This window comes from Tupaia chinensis, unplaced genomic scaffold (genome assembly GCF_000334495.1).
Source record: "Tupaia chinensis unplaced genomic scaffold, TupChi_1.0 Scaffold000263_1, whole genome shotgun sequence".
NCBI lineage: Eukaryota > Metazoa > Chordata > Mammalia > Scandentia > Tupaiidae > Tupaia > Tupaia belangeri.
This window is the reverse complement of record NW_006159743.1, coordinates 1,235,151-1,254,090: the sequence shown is the minus strand read 5'-3', so window position 1 is coordinate 1,254,090 and position 18,940 is coordinate 1,235,151. Positions and strand designations below refer to the sequence as shown.

Below are 18,940 nucleotides of genomic sequence, written 5' to 3'. Positions count from 1 at the left end.
TTCTTTTTTTTTTTTTTTTTTTTTTTTTTTTTTTTTTTTTTTTGGTAGAGATTTTTGCTATAGGGTATGTAAGAGAAAAAAAAAAAGAGAGAAATCATCCCCCAGCTGGGATGGCCACACTGCAATCCCTTCTCCTCCATTCTCTTCTCAGGATTGCCCAGTGTGAGTTTCAAGATGCTGGGTCCAGGACTTGAATTGAGGTTGGTCATATGGAGAACAGTATCTTAACCACTATACCATGTGCTTGGCCCAGCCCCATTGTGTGTTTTTTATTTTAATTTTTTTTAAAAAGAATTATTTATTTTATTTTATTATTATTATTATTTTTAATTTGAAAAGAGAAAGAGAGAAAGAGAAAGCAAAAGTGAGAAAGCAAGCCTCCAGGTCCAGGACTCAAACTGCAGCCAGCTATGTGGAAGTCCAGCACCTTAACTACCATGCCACCTGCTAACTCCCCATTGTGTTTTAAGAGTTATTTTAAGTTTTTTTAAATAAATTACAATTTTCGATTTTCAGCCATAGATTATCACTATGATTGTCTTTTATGAAAGACTGATTAGAGAAATACCAGTTACATGTCAGCATCTTAATAAACTAAATGACCATTAAACATGAACCTTCTTTTTTGATTCTATTCCTGTAGGAGTATCCTGGAGATGAGCTTCTACTTGTTTATGATAAAGATTTCAAATATGGACTTAACTTTTATCTTATTGGAACTGAAGAGGGCAAGGAAAACTATTTAAATGTAAGCAAACCCAAGCCCTTGCAATGTGTTGATTGTGCAAAGGAATGGCACTTCCAGGGCAGCCCTCACATAGTGATGGTTACTCTTGTCAAGCCGTGTCTCCAGGGCCCAGGTCGTGTTCTGGCACCCAGGCTGGACAGGCAGTAAACGCGGGGTGAGCTAAATCCAACACCTCAAAGCAGCAGATACTTATTTGGCCTTCACTGACCCAATGACAGAGGCAATAGTGAATCTGCAGTACTACTGCTCTCAATCTTTCCCTGGTCCACTTCCTGGTTCTCTTCTGGCCATCTCCATGACTTTGGGTAAGTTACTGAGCTCATCATAAATGGCCCCATTTCCAGGGCTATTCTGAGAAGAGAGGTAAACGAGCTAATTCAGGTAAAGCTCTTTATTCAAGGAGGCAAGAAAAGTAACAGACGTATCCAGAAGGTGACAGACTCACCTTTTTATCTTGCATCGTTATTTGATCACATTAGAGACAATTTGGGAGGTTTGGCCAAATTGGTTAAGGGAGAAAGAGAGCTTTGTGTGGTTGTTTAGTAAGAAAAATAAGGAAAGCTATAGAATTTAGAAATATCTAACAGTTTTTAATTAAATATAATCTTTTACTTCATTTTAAGGCTTTCAATTTTATTTTTATGAGTGCTTTACTCTTTTAAAAATATACATATGCTATAGGGCAAGTATACTCACCAGAGAGAGAGAGAGAGAGATAGAAAGAGAAATCCCCCCCAAGGGAGATGGCCACACCACAATCCTTTTGCCTTCATCTCCCTCTCTGGATTTTGGGCATGCATGCATCATACCTAGTATATTTTTTTAAGCCGCTAGGTTCCGGACTTGAACCATGCTGTTGGCTACTTGGTATCCAGTGTCTTTAACCATGGTGTTACTTGACTGACCCTAATTTTTTATTATATAATGAAGTATTTCAAATGTATAGGAAAGTACAGAGAATAGTAAACAAATATCCACACAATCAACACCTAGAATTAATAAATAGTAATATTTTATCATATTTTCTTCAAAACTTTAAAAAAAGAAATAAAATATTATAAAGTTACATTCTGTCTTATAGTCTCCCTAATTTCATTTTTCTTGCTCTTTTACGTAAGGAACCATTAATCTAAAGTTGATATGTGTGTGTATATATATATGTGTGTATATATATATATATATATCTTTCCTGTCCATGATTTTATACTTTGACTATATAGTTATGCTCCACAAATACTGTGTTTTAAAAAAATAAAGTCTACACAGAAATTGTACAATTTAATACAAATTTTGTTTTACAGTGATTATAAAATACTAGATTCTATAAATTGGATATACTTTTAGATATTACATATATGTAGATTGAGTTTGTTCATTGTAACTCTTACGGGATTTTATTTTGTGATCATAGCACACTGTCATTAATCCATTCCCCTATTGATATTCATTTGAGTGTTCATTGTTTTACTGTTACAAATAAAGCAGCAGTAAATACTTGTGACCATCTTAGTTTTAAAAAGCATTCACTTCTTAGTATCCAATAGATTTATTTGCACTTAAAATGCTCTTATCAATAAACATTTCTTTAAATCATAGAAAATTAGCTTTACAGCTTGTCATTAAGCTTAATGTTCTGTTTTTGTAAAGATATTCATGTCCCTTGTCATGCATCATTGCCTTTTTTCTTCTCCCATCTTTTTCTCCTATCTTCCTTCTATATCCTTAATGCCACTTTCTTTATCATTCTTTATTCTTCCTTTCTTTGCTTCTCATAACTCAAAACCATGAATCTACAAATAAGACCACTAGGAAATGCCTAATGAATTTATATAAATGTAAAGTTTATTGCAAAATATTTTCATGTAGCTATAATCTAAGTTTAGTCAGATATTTTATAATCCTATTTATTTTACTTCAGCCCCCAGAAGTACCAGAAGAACAGGAAGAATATAAAGAATATATTCCTGAGGAAGTATATGCTTATAAACCACCCGTCTCTAAACCATGGGTGTCTTTGGGCAGCGAAAAAGAAATTGAAGAAGAATCAGTTAAGGGATCTACAAAGCAGGTCAGAGGCTTAAATATGATTTCCAGTCTTTACCTTCCTGTAGCTCAACATCATTTATTCCTGAAAGATTTGTGAGGTTTCCTGTATGTGCTATGGGGATTTTTTTTCTTTTTGTGTTTTCGTTTTCTTAAAGAATTATCATCATTTTAGGTGAGCTTTATGAGTTGAATCAACCTCGCACAAAAGATATGCTGAGTTCCTAATCCCCAGAACCTCAGACTATGACCCAACTTGGGGACACTGGGGGTGTATTGGTAATTAGTTAAGAGGAGGCCATACTGGGGTAGTGACCGGTGCCCTTATAAGACGACCATGTGAGGACACAGACAGGCAGGACATCATGTGACACAGGCACAGATCGGAGGGATATATCTTCAAGCCAAAAGCAACAAAAATGTTTGGCCCACACCAGAAGCTGGGACAGAGCCATCACGAAGGACCAACCCTCCAAACAGTGTGATTTCAGACTTCTAGCCTCCACACCTGTGAAAGAATGAATTGCTACCGTCTTAAGCCACCCAGTTTGTGGCACTTGGTCACAGCAGCCCTAGAAAACAAATCATCTAGTGACGTCCCCTCCCAGAGCAACACCTGAGAGGAGGGTTTGTGTGCAAGCGATTTACTATGAATGTGACCCATCAGAGGATGTGGACAGCAGCAGAACAGGTACGCGGAGGAAGCCTGCGAGGGGTGCCGTCTCAGGCAAAGGTCCAGCAGAGGGAAAGCTTCTGCCTGGACCCATAGAAGAGCTATCGAGTGTAAATGACACCTGAATTGTCCCCCACAGAGCAAGATGGGCTTCCACAGGCTCCTGCCAGGCCACCATGGGTCACGATGTAAACTTCCTACACTTTGTACCTGTGGGGACAGTGGTCTCAGTAGCCCTAGAGCATTCTCCCAAGAGGAGCAGCAGGTTCTGCCCATGGGCGGCCACATGGAATGCACACAAAGGGATCAGAGAGGATCTGGACAGATCACCAACACCGTCTGCTACAGTGACTTCTCTCCAGAGACTTCGTTAGGTTATCTTTACTGCTTACATGTGTTGCAGATTACATATATGATTTCTCGGAAACGAAGTGAATTTGGTGCACCAATTAAATTTCATGACCAGAATGCTTCCAGTGTAAAAGATGCCTACATTGAATGTACCGCCTACCCAGATCACATTTTCACCCTTAAACAACTTGAGAAAGATGTTGGCATGCAAGTAGTCCCCAAAATGAATGACACAAGTACTCAGACAAGATGGTGAGTGAGATGGGCTTAACATTTTTACAACCAGTTGTTTAAATATATTTGTAGCCAGTAAAATCTAGCTACTTCCATGATCATTTTGAGAGACCTTTATAATAGTCAGAATTAGGTAGATGAGAGATTTCAGAGTAATCCAATTCAGAAAGATCTAATTATGCCCAAAAAATGTATTTGGAAATCTTAAGCAGAAAATGAAATACTGTAACTACTATGAAGTGGGAATATGAGTGATACTGTTAATAATTACAGTGCTGACCCAGCTAGGGTAGCGTGGGCTAGTTGATGCTGCTATTTGGCAGTCTGAGGTCACATGGATTGCTCAGGTTTAACTTCCAGCCCACCCTAAAAGCCACATAAAGTGGCAAGCACTATAGTCTCACCTACTTGGGAGGCTGAGGTAAGAGGATCACACAATAGCAATACATTGTCTTTGAAATATTGATAATAGGGGTCAGCCGATGGCATCGTGGTCACGTTGCTAGACTCCCACATGGCTGACCGTGGTTTGAGTCCAGGACCTGGTGGCTTGAAAATTACGCCAGGCATGTGTGAGCACATGCCCAAGATCCCAGGAGGAGAATGGAGATTGCCATGTGACCATCCCCCAGGGGGTGATCTCTCACTTTCCTTTTCACTGTCTCTGTCTCTCTCTCTCTCTGGTGAGTGCACATGCACTAGGCAAAACAAAACAAAAACAAAAACTAATTTACATAAAAATTTTTAAAAACGTATATTGATAATAATAATTATTATGGTGCTGGTTCGCTCTCACCTGGAATATCATCATTGCCTCGTAATTGTTCTGTTCTACCACCCAAGCGATTATTCTTTCTTTCTTTCTTTCTTTTTTTTTTTTTTTTTTTTTGGTTTTTATTATGGCCCAAATTTTTTTTTGAGTTTTGCTATAGGGCACATATGTTCACCAGAGAGAGTCAGAGACAGAGAAAGAGGGAAAGTGAGAAAACACCTCCCAGGAGGAATGACCATGCCACAATCCTTTCTTCCCCATTCTCCTCTGGGAATTTTGAGCATGTGCACACACTCTCCTAGTGTGTTTTTCAAGCCACTGTGTCAGGGACTTGAACTGTGAAGTTGGCCATGTGGGATCTCGCTGCCTTAACCACCATGTCACCAGTTGGCCCTCTAAGTGATTATTCTTAACACATCACATCTGATTGTCTTATTTCATTGCCTTAGTATTTTTAGCTCTTTATCCTTACAGAAATCCATCTATCCAGAGCCCTCAGGGTGAGTATAAGGTACTCCTTCCTTCATGACAGTTTGCCATTTACCTCTCCAGCCTCTTTGCTTCCTAGTTCTTAACTAGCCCTCTGTGCTCTGACCCTCCGAGCTGCTTCCAGTTCCCAGATGCCTACTCTTCTAGATCGTTCTGCCTTGTTCATGCCACTCCTCTGTTCACACCACTTCCCAGCCTTGTCCACTGGAAGAACCCCTCTTTACTCTTTAAGATTCGTTTCAGTGTCCCCTCCTCTGTTATTTCCTGGAAACCACAGAGAAAGTTGATTACTCCTTCCTCTGGACCCTCACTAGAGCTTAGAGTCACCTTTATGGGAGGACAAATGACTCACTTTGTTCTTTTATTTACTTGTTCTTTTTAGACCAGGGACACTTGGAGAGTAAAAACTGTATTATTTTCTCTTAATTAAAACGTATCCAGGGGATGAAATGGATTACTGGGAGAAGGTTTTGTGGACTTGAGTTAGGCTATGAACGTTGTATACATTTGAGGACATATGTATCTAAGTCAAGCCTTTCTTTAGGATTTTAAAAACTATCTTGAAATAATTTTAGACGTATAGAAGAAAGCTATGAATTTTGAATAGGATTTGGAGACATAAAGAAAGGGAAAACACTCTGAACTTTTTAAATGACCTGCACAGTTCAAGGAATAACAGCGTTTGTGTGGGTCCAGGAGGAAACCAGCCTGGGGAGAATGGAGGAGGAGCAGGCAGAGAAGCGGGTTCCCTGTGGCAGACAGTAGGGAACTCTGGCAAGTTTTAAAGCAAAGGAGAGGCGGGATGGTAAGGCTATTAAAACAAAAGGAGCCAGACAGTATGGACTAGAGGGCAGAAAGAGGAAAGGCTGGAGTTGGGAGATTTGCCAAATAGGAGCCTCTTGTGATTAAATTGAGGAACAATGGCCAGTGTGGGAGGTAAGGTGGTGACCACAAACAGAGGAGGGGCAGAAAGGAGACACGTGTACATACGGAACGTTCTGAGTCCCATCAGCAAAACACACAAACAAAACCAACTCTCTTTGTTCTCCAGCTATTAACGGATTTCTCTGTTTTTGTTCACAACAAAACTCGTCACAGAAGTTGTTCACATTGTCTGGAGTTACATTCCCTTTGCCATTCTATCTCGATACCACTCCAAAAGTCTTTTTTTTTTTTTTTTTTTTTTTAAGGTTTTTTTGCCATTCTATCTCGATACCACTCCAAAAGTCTTTTTTTTTTTTTTTTTTTTTTAAGAGGTTTTTGCTGTAGGGTGTATGCGCTGGTCAGAGAGACAGAAAACAAGAAATCCCGAAATCACCCCCCAGGGGGGATGGCCATGACACAATCCCTTCTTCTCCATTCTCCTTTGGGATCTTGGGCATGCACCCGGGGGGAGTTTAAGCCACCAGGCCCAGGACTCGAACCACGGTCGACTACATGGGAGTCCAGCGACACAGCCATTACACCAACTGCTGGTCCCACTCCAAAAGTCTTAACAAAGACCTCCAATTGTTTGATTGCCTAACCCAGTGGTTCGTTTCAGACTTTTCTTACTCTGCTTCTTGACAATATTTAACATGCTTGACTATTTCTCCTCTTCGAAACATGTTTTCCACTTGATTTATGGACAACACAATGGTTCCCCTTCTAACCCACTGGCAGCTCCTTCTCATCTCTTCTCTGAATCCTTCCCAATTTCTAAACATTCGAGGGCCCCAAGGCTATTGGTCTCTTCCCTAACTATTCTCAATCTCTGGGTTAATTTATTCAGTTGTATGGCGTTATCTATCATCCCTTTGCTGATGGCTCCCAAACTTATGTGCTCATCCTCAGTCACTCCCCTGAACTCTGTATCTTTTTAATCATCTGCTTATTAGCGTGTCCTACAGGTATCTCAAATTTAACATACCCAACAACAAACTTCTGGGTTTTTTATTACCTCCAAGCCTGAAATTTCCTGAATCATCTCAGTAAACAATAATAATATTCTTCTAATGACTCAGACCAAAAACCTTAGATAATCTATGTCCCTTTGTTCCTCTACCCTCATCTCTCACAGTTCTCTTGCTCTTCCCGTCCAGCTATCATACTGGCTTCCTTTGTTCCTTGAATTTGCCAAACGTACTCATTCCTGATGTGTTTATGCTCACAGTTCCTTTACATAGCATGCTCTCCCCCCGGATATCTTCACGACTCATTCTCTCCTTCATTCAGATCTCTGGCCAAATGAGGCATCCCCTGATACTCCTATGTACAAGCAGTAACTCCCATTACTCTCTCTCCCCTTACTCATTTTTTAAATCATCACTTGGTGTATATTTTTCACTGTCTCTCTTCTCCCCAGCTTAGAATTTAAGCTTCATGAGATGAGAACTTTACCTAATTTGTTCACTACTATAATTCCAATTCCTAGGAAAGTTTCTGGTGTGTATTTATTAAATGGAGAGAGAAAAAAGGAATGCAGGAAGGGGAAAAAAAAGAGTAGAAAGATGGAGTCAAGGAAGACTTGTGGAATGAGGACACACTTGAGTTCAATGTTAAGAAAACAGCCATGAAATACACAGTAAGAGAAGTCATGACCAGGAAGATTTGAGTCTGCAGCAAGAAGCACAATACAAGAATTTCTTTTCAGATATATGTAAATAAACCATGAGACTATGAAAATGCAGTGTTGAAGTTAGAGCACAAATACATAGAGACCAAGGGTGGGTTAGAAACTAGGTAAGCAGATGACTGGTCAGACCAGAACCAGAGGAAACAAAGAAAAAGCAAGGATTGGGGGTCAGATCCTGGCAGAGAATGAGACCGTCTGAGACCTGTAAACACCAAGAAGTGAGGGCAAAACAAGGAGAGGGGCAACTGATACCTTAGTAAAAAAGAAACATGGATTTTGGGGACAAATTTTTGAGCCAAGCCAGCCAGCGCTTTCTATGTTCTTACCAGGATGCAGACAAGTCCCAAGAATGAGTGGACTCAGTAAGTAGACTCTGAAAGGGACAGTAAATCTCTGATGACAGGGACCCCAGCCATAAGATTTCGGTTATAGTGGGCTCTCAACGAATGATGACCGATAACAGGAGTGGGTGGTGGTTGTTATTATGTAGAGGGAGTAATGTAGATGAGAAGAGCAGGTTTTGACCCACAGGGTTTAAAAAAAAGACTACTCAAAAGGAACTCAACTGGTTCAAAACTAAATGACTGGGAGAACACTGATCCAATTTATTAAGACCAGGAAGTTAGAAAGAGTAGCCAGTTGGAGATGGAAAAGATAAGATATGTGACTGTGATTGAAGAAGTCCAGAAAAATCAAAGATGCGGTTGAAGGAGTAATGACAGGGGTAGCGAATGCTTACAAAGTAGCAGGTATTCTTCTAAGCGCTTTACACACATCAGTTCAATTAGTGAGGCAGGCACTAGCCCCATTTTACAAACAAACTTGGGGCCAGCAGGTGGTACAGTGGTTGAGGCACTGAACTCCCACATGGTTGACCACAGTTCAAGTCCTGGACCTGGAGGCTTTAAACTCATGCTGGGCCTGGGCCTGTGAGCCCAAAGTCCTGAGAGGAGAATGGAAGAGAAGGGATTGTGACATGGCCATGCCCCCTCGGGGTGTGATTTCTCACTTTCTCTCTCTGTGTCTCGTTTTCTCTATGGCGAGAGCAGGCACCCTCTAGCAAAAATCTATCAAAAAAAGCAAACAAACAAATGAACAAACTGAAGCAAAGAGAGGTTGAAAATGAAAGCTCAGTGTTTACAACGAACTTCAATCTGAAGCAGTAATGAATAGTTTTGCTAAAAGAGAACAAAACATGTCACATTCTTAAAGTGAGAGCAACTCTTCTGTGTTGCTACCTTATGATAACCATCAGGCACCATATAATTTCTTACTTTAACCCTACCTGGAGGCTGAAATTGAAAGATGAAGCCGGAATTGTTCCCAGACATTGCCAAATGTTTCCCAGGGTTCGAATCCAAGCCTTTCTGTTTCCAGTACCAATATTCTTTCTTTCCACCACTCTGTCTTCTGCTATGGATACTGACCTAGGTAAGGAAAAATGAATGAATATTGTATTGCATATAACCAAAACACTCTTTACCCCTCTGATTTTTTACTCTATATTTAATGAATTAATCTCTCACAGAGACATCTTATGAATTTGTTAAACACATTAACTACCTAATATTTTACTGAGCACTTAAAATGTGCTAGGCACTGTTTTTAAAACTTCTATTAACACAGTCACTCTTTAAAATGACTCTGTGAGCTAGCTGCTTTAAGAATTTTATCTAAAGACAATAAAACAGGCACGGAGAGGTTACATAATTAGCTCAGCATCACATAGGTAGTAAGTAAGTGACAAAACCAGTCTTCAAAGTCAGGCAACCTGTCCTCCCAGCCCACACGCAAGGATCGTGTCATGTGACCTTTCCATAGTCCCAGAACCTAAGATCAGCGTTCTCTCATCTAGAAACTGACTGATCACAACACCCCCAGGTACCATTTACCGGACACACCCCTGGGTAGAGATGCACACTGAGGACAGACTAGGTGGAACGAGATTTCTTTCAGAGGAGCTGCTGCCATCACTGCCCGAACGAAACTTGTCCCTAGTTTTGTATTCTGAGAACAATTTCTCAGTGTCGAGCAACTGGCATTTTGGACTGGATAATTCTCCATTTGGGGAGGGTGGTCTTATGCATTGCAGGGTGTTTAACAGCATCACTGAGGCCTACCCACTAGATACCAGTAGCACTTCCCAGTTGTGACAACCAAAATTGTCTCCAGACATTGCCAAGTGTTTCCCAAGGGGGTGGGGTGGGTTGTACTGATTAATAAACATTGATTTAATGAAATAAAGAGAGCGGGAACGTTAAAGTAAACGTGGAAAAATGTTAACAATCAAGGACCAGAAGATGGTATCACGGTTACATGGCTGGACTCACACATAGTCAACTGTGGTTTGAGTCCCGGACCTGGCACCTTAAAACTCATGCCAGGCATGTGTGTGTGCGTGCCCAAGATCTTAAGAAGAGAATGGAGGAGAAGGGATTGTGGCGTGGCCATCACCCCTGGGGGATGATTTCTTACTTTCTGTTTCTCTGTCTTTCCAGTGCGCACACATACTCTATAGCAAAAATCTCTCTTTGGAAAAAAAAAAGATGAATCTAGTGAAGGGAATATGGGAGTTCCTTATACCCTTCTTACAAATTTTTATTAGGTTAAAATGATTTCCTTTTTTTTTTTTTAAACAATGATTCCATTCAACTTTATTTATTTATTTTTAAATTTGACCAGAGAGGGACAGAAAGACAGAGAGAGGGCAAGTGAAAAAGCAAGCCACCAGGTCTGGGACTTGAACCTTGGTGGGCCATGTGGGAGTCCAGCGGCCCTAACTACCACACCACCTGCCAGCCCCAGTTAAAATGATTTCTAAAGAAAAATTTTACAGAATCACAGCTTTTCGATTATGTTGCAGAGAAAAACACATGTAGACTTTGAATGGTGGGTTGATATCAATTGTCTAGGATAAAGGAAAATAATGCAAGGTATAGAATTTAAATATATAATAAAATCCTATGACTATTATCAAAGACCTGTCATGACTTTTATTTGTTTTTATTTAATCTAATTTTTGGTATTTCATTTTCTTTTAACTTATTAGGACATATCCCAAAAATGCTGCCACTCAGTATTATCCAAGAGAATTCTCAGAAGAGGAAAAAGAATCACTCGAACAGTCAAAGACTTTGAGTGATTTTCTTAACAATGTGTCTATAAGGTAAAAAGTTATATATTACATTTTTAAAATAAAACAAAAAATATGTATGTTTACTTATAAAAATAGTTCTCAATAAATAATTCTACTTATGTACCATTTTTTAAAATTTAAATATTTTTCTCCACTCTTTACTCCTCTTCATAACTTCATTGACTTTTATAGGATGATGAAGATAAGGATAATGTGGATGTTAAGGATGAAAATTATTATGATGAGAGGTTTTTTTGTTTTTGTTTTTGTTTTGATTTTTGCCACAGGGCACATGTGTCTCTCTGTCTCTCTCTGTCTGTCTGGCGAGCTCACGCACCCTATAGTGAAAACCTCTCAAAAAAAAAAAAAAAAAAAAAACTCCATACTGGTACCAGGACCTGGGTAGACCTAGGGTTTTTAAACTACAGAAAGAGCTTGGCATTGTCTCCTCAGCTGTTTTAGGAGGTCAGAGGAGAGAGATCAATGGACAAGTCAGTAAGTTGTACTCAATAGAATGGCTTCCATTTCTTTCCAAAATTATAAACTTGTTTCTCAAGTTTATAAAGGAGGAGTCTGCAAAAAGGCCCTGGAACTTTTTGAAAAAAAATTATGAAAAGAATTACGCATGAATTTCAAAATTATTTATACTAAAATAACCTCATACTGTAATTCTATTTTCCATGAAAGTTTTGAATCTGCTAGTACAGTGCAAGTTAAGCTTTTTTATTTTTATTTTTAAGAAAAAAAACACCATTGATGTTTTCTTAAATGTCTTAAAAATTTCAACAGCTCTCAAAAGTTGCAACCTATGCTTAGGGAGAATCTGGTTCAAAAATTCATTTGATGGTTCAGAGAGTACATTCATTATTTGCCACTCACTCACAGGAAGCATGTGTAATTTTTTCTCACGGGGGCAATGGTAAAGGAGTAAGAGAACCTAGGGTCTGTTTTCCTTCATATCAAAATTAGGTTGTCACTAAAAATTTTTCTGATAAGAACATTAAAAATGAGAAGTCTGTTTACATAAGATTAATGTTCAGGGAAAACAAGATCTTGAGGGAATGAAATAAGTAAATAAATAAATGGCCAATTGTCGATTCTCAATCATCCACCTTGTGTAGTATCTTGAGACAAGAGGCTTTTATTTTTCCCTTTCAATTGCTACGCTTACAAAGAAAAGAATTGTGAGTAGCTTTATAATTCCCTCCCTGAGGTGTGGGAAGAAGAAACAGAAGTATGAAGAAGAGGAAAATGGGCACAGGAATTGCATATCACTCAAGAGTCAGTAAGAAACCCATGTTCATATCACTGCCGTGCCTCCAACTTACAACTGTTTAAAGTTTGTTTCATATTTTTAAATTAATATAAGTCTGATTTTTCTCTGGAAGAAAGCCCTTTTAGAAGTGAGTTTTTTCTTTCTCATAGGATTTTTATTTACAGCAAAGGGAAGTATTTTTTGCACAAGAGGGAAATAATATGAGAAGAGAAAGAGAAGAGTTCAAGGCGATTCACAAAGCAAATAAAAAAACCTTCATTTGGGGTTAAAAAAATTGATGCTCATGGCCTTTACTTCCCGTGACCATTTTGCCAGCCTCTGACTCATTCCTCTCAGGAACCTCATGGCTCCTTGAAATCAAGCAGCTGGAAACCAGAAGGAAGGTGTTGTCTTCACTTCTCCTGTGAATTACTTCCCGTTCTGGATGAGAGGGAAGGCTCGGGAGTCTCGCCCTGACTCTTCTTCTGAAAATTCCTTTCTTACTCAGGCTGAAGCAGAAGGAAGGAAGACACTGAAAATGCTAACTAATGCTTCTACTGGAAACTGAGCTTAAACCCTGAAGCTCCAGGGTGTGAACCTACCCTACAGAGGACTACAGAGGACTATTCAAAGTTCCAAGTGCAGCTGACCCAGCTGGGGATCTTATTAAAATGCAAGTTCTATGGGCCAGCAGGTGGTATAGTGGTTAAGGCACTGGACTCCCACATGGTCGACTGTGATTCAAGTCCTGGACCCGGTGTCTTGAAACACACAGTGAGCACATGTGTATGTGTGTCCAAAATCCTAGGAGGAGAATGAAGGAGGAAGGACTGCAGTGTGACCATCCCCCCTGGGAGTGTGATGTCTCACTTTCCCTCTCACTGTCTCTCTGTTTCTCTAACAAGCACACACTCCCTATCACAAAAATTGAAAGAAAGAAAAAAAAAAAAAAGGCAGGTTCTGACAAGGATGGAACCCGTGTTCTGATGCTGCTGTTCCGTGGACGGCAGGTTAAGCAGCAAGGTCCAGGGAACTGCTTCTGTTTTGAAAGATAAAGCACAAGGAGACTTTAACCAAGAGAGTATTCAACTAGGTGGTAATAATAATGACTAACGACAGAGCTATCCAATGTTTTTATTTTACATTTTAGGACATATATTATGATATTTAGTGTTTACATTTAATTGTCTAGATAAAGATTTTTTTCTCATTTTAAAAAATTTATAATTAAGAACCACTCTTTCAGCTTACAACACCTATTTTAAAAAACACAAAACATTTGAATTTATGAGTATTAATATTAAACTCTAAATGGCATTCTAACTGCAGGAAAACTTTTAAGAGGCCTCAGAGTAAGATGAGCTTTCAAACACAAGCATATGAAGAAATAATACACATTCTGATTACTGTTTTAAGACAGAAGCATGTCAAACCAGGGTCCCTAGACTATTAAGAGATGATCCTAGCATTCCGTTTCTTTTCTTTTTTTTTTTTTTTAAGTTTTTTTGCCTTAGGGCAGTGAGAGAGAAAAAGAGACACAGTGAGAGGGAAAGCGATGGCCACACAATGTTTTCTCCTCCATTCTCTTCCCAGAATTGCATGCACACGCACCTGGTGTGATTTTCAAGCCACCAGTTCCAGGACTGGAGCCAGGGTTGGCCATGTGGGAGTCCAGAGACGTAACTGCTACACCATCTGCTGGCTCCAGCTTTCAGTTTCTTAAAGGAATAATGTCAGGACTGATCCCGCAGCATTTGGCTAAGGGACCAGGATCCCATAGAGCTGACCATAGTTCAGATCCTGGCCCTGGCAGCTTGAGAAACAATCAGTCACATGTACGTCGGCGCCCAAAATCCCAATAGGATAAAGAAATGGAGGAGAAGGGACTGCAGCATGATCGTGCCTTATACTGGGGAGTGTTTCCTCTCTCCCTTTTTCCTAACTGTCTCTCTCTGGCAACCATACTCTGGCAATTAAAATAAAAAGAGGAGCAATATTAACATTTTTAGTAGCATGATCCTTCATTTTAGAGACTGTGTCATGCAATTCAGGAGGTTTAGTAATGAAATTAACCACCTCCCAGGCACTGTGACAACTGAAACTACCAGTATGCCCTTGCAAGCACACACACATGCATACACACACGCACACACACACATATTTCTAAACTCCACATCTCCCCTTGTTGAGACACTCTTATCTGTTGTTTTGAATTCTGTATGTATTGGGAATGTACTCACTTAATGTACATAATCATTTAGTCCTGAATATGCTTCAAAAGTTGCTTTTTGTGTTGGTTTGGGCTTTCCAGAGAGCAGAGAAGTCCAAATCAGAAGCTGGGTTACCTTGTGAAAAACCAGGGGGAGGAAGCAGGATTGGCAGGTAGAGCTTTAGACACTTCTCAGCCACCCCAACAGCAGCTCCAGAGCAAAGCTGTCCGGTGGAAGGAACCCTGCACACAGTGGGACTGGCCAGGCCCTGGCATTCCCGCGGCCACTGCACTCATTCACTGGCCCAGACAGAGCACGGCCTCGGCTTGGACGTGAGGCAACTCTTGAAGCTGCCAGAGGGGACCAGCCAAGGCACTGCTGGCAGCTAAGCAGCAAGTCCTCGAAAGGAGTCCTGAGCAGCACTCGGTCATGCACTGTTTTCTCTTATGCCATTTATTAATCAGTATTACCAATTATAACTGATCGTTGTTCTTTTCTAGTCAGTATAAATGAAGTAGGAGGATGCTAAAGTAGTCATCTCATTGAATACGGAGACCCAACTTCTAAATTCTTTTTAAAATTTAATTTGCTAAACAGTGTTGAAATAGCCCTGCAGCAAAATGAAATCACAAACACATTTGTTGATGACTGGAAATACCTGGCAGAAGAAGAAAGTACCTTTGGGGACAAGACTGACACCCACCTGAAGGAGTACCAGTCATTTACTGACCTTCATAGCCCAACGGAGAAAATGATTACCTGTGTCTCGTGGCATCCAACCATCTACGGTGAGATGGATGTGACATGGATTCCCTCTTGTGATGACACTGTATCTGCTGCTTTATTTAGTTTTTTAAAAATGTGCCAGAGGGTGTGTGCACTGGCCAGAGAGAGACCGAGAGAGGAGACAGGGAGAGAGCACTCCCCCATGGGAAATGGTCACACTGCAATCAATCGCTTCTCCTCCATTTCTCCCTCCTTTAGGGACTTGAGCACTCACGCATATTCACCTGACATGTTTCTCAAGCGGATAGTCTGGGTTAGCCTGACACACAGTGCAAGTGGGATCCAGCTGCCTTAACCACCAGGGATCCATTAGCCCAAGTCTGCTGTTTTTGAAATGTAAAATGTCAAACTAGCTCCATTTCAATACAATGCCTTCCATTTGCTGAAAGCAAGACTCCTGCCAAGCACTTCCCACGCTTTTGCCTTCCCAGCAATCTCTATTTTATGAGAGAACCAGAGCTCAGCGTAAGGAAGTGACTTACCCAGGTCGCCCGGCTGGTGCATTGCAGAATTTGGATGTGAGTCAGGCTGTTAAATCCACTCTTCCTCATGCCCTGCCTGTTTGGTTACTGGACAAGATGGGTAAGCCATCTCTTATGGAGCTCAGCAGGCAAGGAGGTGGGAACCTGTGACCATGGAACCACAGAAAGACAGGTCCTTGCTCTCCTCCTCCTCCCGCACCCCACTGGCAATTTTCTTATGAAAAAGAAACAAAATGTTTTTCTCAGTAAATATTCATGGTCCGCTGCTTAATTTTTACTGAGAGCACATCTCAGTTTGGACCAGCCACATTTTAGCTGCTGAATGACATAAGGTTAGTCATAGCCATCTTCAGCAGCAGAGCTCTAAGACAACCCTTGGTCTCCTGTGAAATATTCTTAACCAATGTTCACCAAAATGTGAATAATGACTAACTGTGTAGAAATGCAAAAGCTGAGCTGCCTCCGTGGCCTGGTGGTTAAAGCAGCCGGATCCCACATGGCGAAGCCTGCAGTTTGAGTCTCAGACTCAGCGGCTTGAGAAACACATCAGGCACATGTGCATGTGTGCCCAGAATCCCCAAAGGGAGGAAGAGATCAAGGAGAAGAGATTGTGGCATGGCCTTTCTCACATGAGAGTGTCCTCTCTCTCTCTCTCTCTCTCTCTTTCTCTCTGGTGAGCACAGGCACCCTCTACCAAATTAGTTTTTAAGTGTGAAAGCTAGAACACTTCCCCATGTCCCATTGGTGCTAACTTTCACTTCTACTTGTGTCTCTATCAGGGCTAATAGTTGTGTCAGTAGCTGTGCGACTGTCCTTTGAAGACAGAGTCCACTTTTCTGATAAGTTATTGCTGCAACCATCGCTGATTCTTTTCTGGAGTTTCTCTGACCCCATACATCCTCAGGTAATTAAGGAGAGTTGCACAGGTAGCCCAGAATTTTCAAATACTACTTTCACATATATCTTTAACAGTTTTTATTGCACTGTCTTTATAATCACTGAATCAATGTGATAAGCCCTTATTAAGTTAGGCTTTTGCATTGCAGAACTTATCATTATTCAATATGAGCAAAACTGAAGTTTCTACTTAGTTTATTGAACAAATGTATTGCGTAAATCAACATGTTGTCATTATTTTTTAAGAGGAATGTTTAGCCTATTTTAAAAAGCAAACATTTTATAGACTTTATTTAACTACTAATTTCTCAAATACAAATAGATTATAGTTTCACATGAATTGTGAAGATCACCAAGAGGTTATGGTAATGAATGAAGATGACTGTGTAGGAGTAGGAGTTCAATGGTGGTGGGGGCGGGGGGGACTGTGGCCCTAGAGAGTGCACAGCCCATCTGTGGGGACAGCTACTCTTCAGCTCTCTTGTTGCCAGGTCAAGAGAACTCTGAACTTTGGAATTCTGTGTGAAATTCCTCACTTTAAATAAATGTAACCAAACCAACCCAAAACACACAAAATTCACTCAAAACAAACCAAAACACATTACCACCCAAATAACATGCGGCTGAAAGCTGAGTTTGCCTCATGGGTTCTAGTTTCTGTTATCAGCTCGGTAGCATTCTGCTGAATGGGAGCGTGCCTTATTGTGTGAGATGAAGTTTTTCAAGATACTTAAATAAGATTTTGCTTCTATAAAGTATTCCGTAGTTAAGACCTTCCTTAATAAACCCTAGACTTCCGTTTTCCCTTATCCATCTGAATTAAGGCTGTTTTGCTGTGAGAAACTCTAAATACTTTAATTGTTATAGACCCAGAGATCAAAATGACAGATCGCTACCTCTTCCTTGTCCACCTACTTGTCATAAAATACATTCTCTTGCTATGCTTTTTTAAACAAATTTTGCCCTGTGGATCTACTGTCCACTCCATGCCAGGGAAGCGTGGCTTATAGGCACTTCAGAAGAAGGACGGACCCAGGTTGTCTCTGTTTTGAAGAATAGCTTTAAAAAGATAAGCAATTTTAAAAAGAAATTTGCAAATAACTTTTTTCTTTGTTTCAATCAAAACTATAGAAGAACATTAAGAGATTTTATTTTCCAAAGTAGAGGTTTCTCTGGAATCTATGAAGTACCATATAAACCAAGATAGAGTACCTTAATTCTGGTTTGAATCCTTTAGCCCCCTGGTGGTAAAACAAAGGCATAGTGGGGCCTATTTTTTTTGGTCACTGTCTAAAGAAGAATGGTAACCACGGTAATCACGTTAGCATTTTTCTTGGTGGTTACCCAGTAGCATAGGTGCTCACTGTTGTTAACTATACCTTGAACTTGTGGATTTTTTGCAGGGCTTGTTGAGCTTTTGGTTTTGTATTATAATACTTAAAAATTAGAAATACAGCTGGCAATAACTCCATTTTCTCTCAGTCAACAATTTCTGAGTTCCTGCTGTGTATATGACAGGGAACAAAACAGACAAATACCCTGTCTTTACAGAGTTTACCTCCCACATGTCTCAGAAACATCAAGTTCATAGTCTTTTTTTTTTTTTCATTTTGGAGAGGTTTTTGCTATAGGGTGCGTACTCTCACCAGAAAGAGGGACAGAGAGACAGAAAGAGAGAAATCACCCCCCAGGGAGGATGGCCATACCACAATCCCTTCTCCTCCATTCTCCTCTTGGGATCTTGGGCACACACGCACACACTCCTGGTGTGAGTTTAAGCCACCAGGTCCGGGACTCGAACTGCAGTCAACTACATGGGAGTCCAGCGACATAGCTGTTATGCCAACTGCTGGTCCTGAAGTTCATAGTCTTTATTGTTTTTGGGGAGCCAAAGAGGAGACATGAAGAATGTGCAGGACATGACCACCAGAATAAGACCAGGGTCTTTATCCGGACAGGACCTTGGATGGCTGGATTGTTATGAGCAGAATATCTTGGGATTGTTTTGAAATGAATGTTCCAAAGTTTTGTAATAACAACCTGATAAATTCAATAAAGACTTAAAACCTTACATCACAGAAGTCTCTAGAGTGTGTATAAATACTAGCAATAAAGTACATTTGTGGCTGACCAGTCCTGACTGGCAGTCCCCCCGTTTCTATCCTGTCTTCTTGTCTTTCTTTAATCCTCGCCCCCCAACTCAGGAACTGTTCGCCGTCGGCAGGTCCGACAATTGTTTATAAAAGTCAT

General features: G+C 40.3%; 2 protein-coding genes across 11 annotated transcripts in view; one reads left to right on the top strand and one right to left on the bottom strand.

Moving 5' to 3' along the window:
- MCOLN3 (mucolipin TRP cation channel 3) overlaps positions 1-18,940 on the bottom strand; it is a 166,990-nt gene that overhangs the window by 79,584 nt on the left and 68,466 nt on the right. For all 3 annotated transcript variants that reach the window (XM_027772257.1, XM_027772258.1, XM_014588166.2), the window contains exon 4: positions 9,210-9,351. In XM_027772257.1, coding sequence (XP_027628058.1) covers positions 9,210-9,351 — 142 coding nt within the window. The remainder of the gene's footprint in view (positions 1-9,209; positions 9,352-18,940) is intronic.
- DNAI3 (dynein axonemal intermediate chain 3) overlaps positions 1-18,940 on the top strand; it is a 70,802-nt gene that overhangs the window by 16,060 nt on the left and 35,802 nt on the right. For all 8 annotated transcript variants that reach the window (XM_006149444.1, XM_006149448.1, XM_006149447.1 and 5 more), the window contains 6 exons: positions 644-748; positions 2,667-2,816; positions 3,868-4,067; positions 10,974-11,090; positions 15,123-15,313; positions 16,573-16,697. In XM_006149444.1, the coding sequence (XP_006149506.1) occupies positions 644-748; positions 2,667-2,816; positions 3,868-4,067; positions 10,974-11,090; positions 15,123-15,313; positions 16,573-16,697 (888 nt within the window). The remainder of the gene's footprint in view (positions 1-643; positions 749-2,666; positions 2,817-3,867; positions 4,068-10,973; positions 11,091-15,122; positions 15,314-16,572; positions 16,698-18,940) is intronic.